Source organism: Galeopterus variegatus, unplaced genomic scaffold (assembly GCF_000696425.1).
Source record: "Galeopterus variegatus unplaced genomic scaffold, G_variegatus-3.0.2 Scaffold8034, whole genome shotgun sequence".
In the NCBI taxonomy this organism is placed as follows: Eukaryota; Metazoa; Chordata; class Mammalia; order Dermoptera; family Cynocephalidae; genus Galeopterus; species Galeopterus variegatus.
Genome location: NW_007734145.1, coordinates 88867 through 90495, shown reverse-complemented (window position 1 = coordinate 90495; position 1629 = coordinate 88867). Strand labels below are relative to the sequence as shown.

The following is a 1629-nucleotide window of genomic DNA, read 5'->3' as shown; positions in this document are numbered from 1 at the left end:
ACATAATAGCTAAAGATCTGTTGTCTCAACTTGTGGCCCTCTGTTGATCTAGCTAGTAGAGGAAGCTGTGTTTACTTGCCTCTCCCACAGGCCTTCTTTTCTAACAGGTCTGACCTTCTACCAGATTGGTTTGAATAGCCAAGTCTTGAGGAGTGTTTCCTTCTCTCTCTGGGCTTCCTTTCCAATCCTCTCCTCCTGGGGAATAACCAAGTTGGCAAAGGAATAGTGCCTTCATTGCTTGGGATGCTTAGGGCTCTTCTGGACATACCTTGAAAGGCCACCAGGCTGGTGGCCAGCATCACCCAGACCTTTTCTTGTAGGAAGCCTGAACTGAGAGTGCCTTTATTATGGCTGAACTCAGAGTGTTGTCTTTGTTTCAATCCCGTCACTGTATAGTTCCCTGTCTCTGGTTCAAAAGAGAATCATGGGTCAAGGGAAGGTTTCAGAAATTGTTAATACTTCTTTTACATCAGCTCAAAACAAATCTTTTATGATCTCCAAAGATATCACCCAGCATAATTCATTGCCCAAATATTTTTTTAACATTGTGAGTAATTATGATGATGTACATAAGCAGCAATAAATAAATAAATACAGAATTTGCTGTGTGTCAGACACTGGGGATGCAAATAGACCTTGAAGGAACTCTAAAGTTTAGCCAGAGAGGCAGCTAAAACAGCTTAGTCACCTTGGACTTGGGTATCCCCAAATGTGATTTACAAACCATCTTCTAGATTAGGTCAAGCAGTTTAGCATAAGTTAAAATCTTGGGCTTTGGAATAGATCTGGATTTTTATCCATCATTTACTAACTGGGTGAACTTACACAAATTATCTTTGATCCTGAGTTGTCACAGGACTGTAATAGTACCTATCTCAAGAGGCCATGGGGAGTAAATGAAATAAAATAATACCACTTGGCACAATACCTGCCACACAGTAAGTACTCAGTAAACGGTAGATGTTGTTTATTATCTGTTACTTGTCTGGTCTTACTAGTTTCATCTTCCAAAAGAAACTTAATTTCCACATTTAGGGACTGTCCATATGTGCTGACTGTAGTATTCAAATATGTTGAGAGGGCAAGAAAGGCATTCTTTCTTAAGGAGAACCACCACAAGTAGAAATACTTAGGATATATTAGGAGAACACAAATACTACATTATAAGGAGCAAGAACTGTGTTGTACTTCATTCTGTTCTCTAAGGCTTAGGACTGTACCTGGGATGCACAACAAATATTTGTGAGATGAATGAAAGAGGAGTATCCACTAGTACAGTTTAACTGGAGCGGATATTCACAGAAATAGTAGAATGATATTGTATAGAGCTGCCAGTGCTCAGCTAAAGTCACTTAGACTTTATCCCATAGACAGTGAGAAGCCATTAAAATGCTGAGTAGTGGTGTGGCATGTACAAACTAGCATTTTAGAAAGATAAGTCTGGTGGCCGTGTGTAATGGATTGGAGGCAGAGACATTATTTAGAGTTGACAGCCATTATTAGGCAGCAGCTCAGTGCCAGGCCCTATGATTTGTGTGGGAGATACAAAGGTAATATGACACAGTTGGTGATCTCAAGTTAGGAGACTAATGGAATATTTTAAGAGTGAGATAATGAAGATCTGGAAAA

General features: G+C 39.7%; 1 protein-coding gene across 1 annotated transcript in view; it reads right to left on the bottom strand.

The window, feature by feature from the left end:
• Positions 1–1629, bottom strand: part of CD160 (CD160 molecule) — a 9738-nt gene that overhangs the window by 2762 nt on the left and 5347 nt on the right. The window contains exon 3 of the mRNA XM_008592569.1: positions 269–406. Coding sequence (XP_008590791.1) covers positions 269–406 — 138 coding nt within the window. The remainder of the gene's footprint in view (positions 1–268; positions 407–1629) is intronic.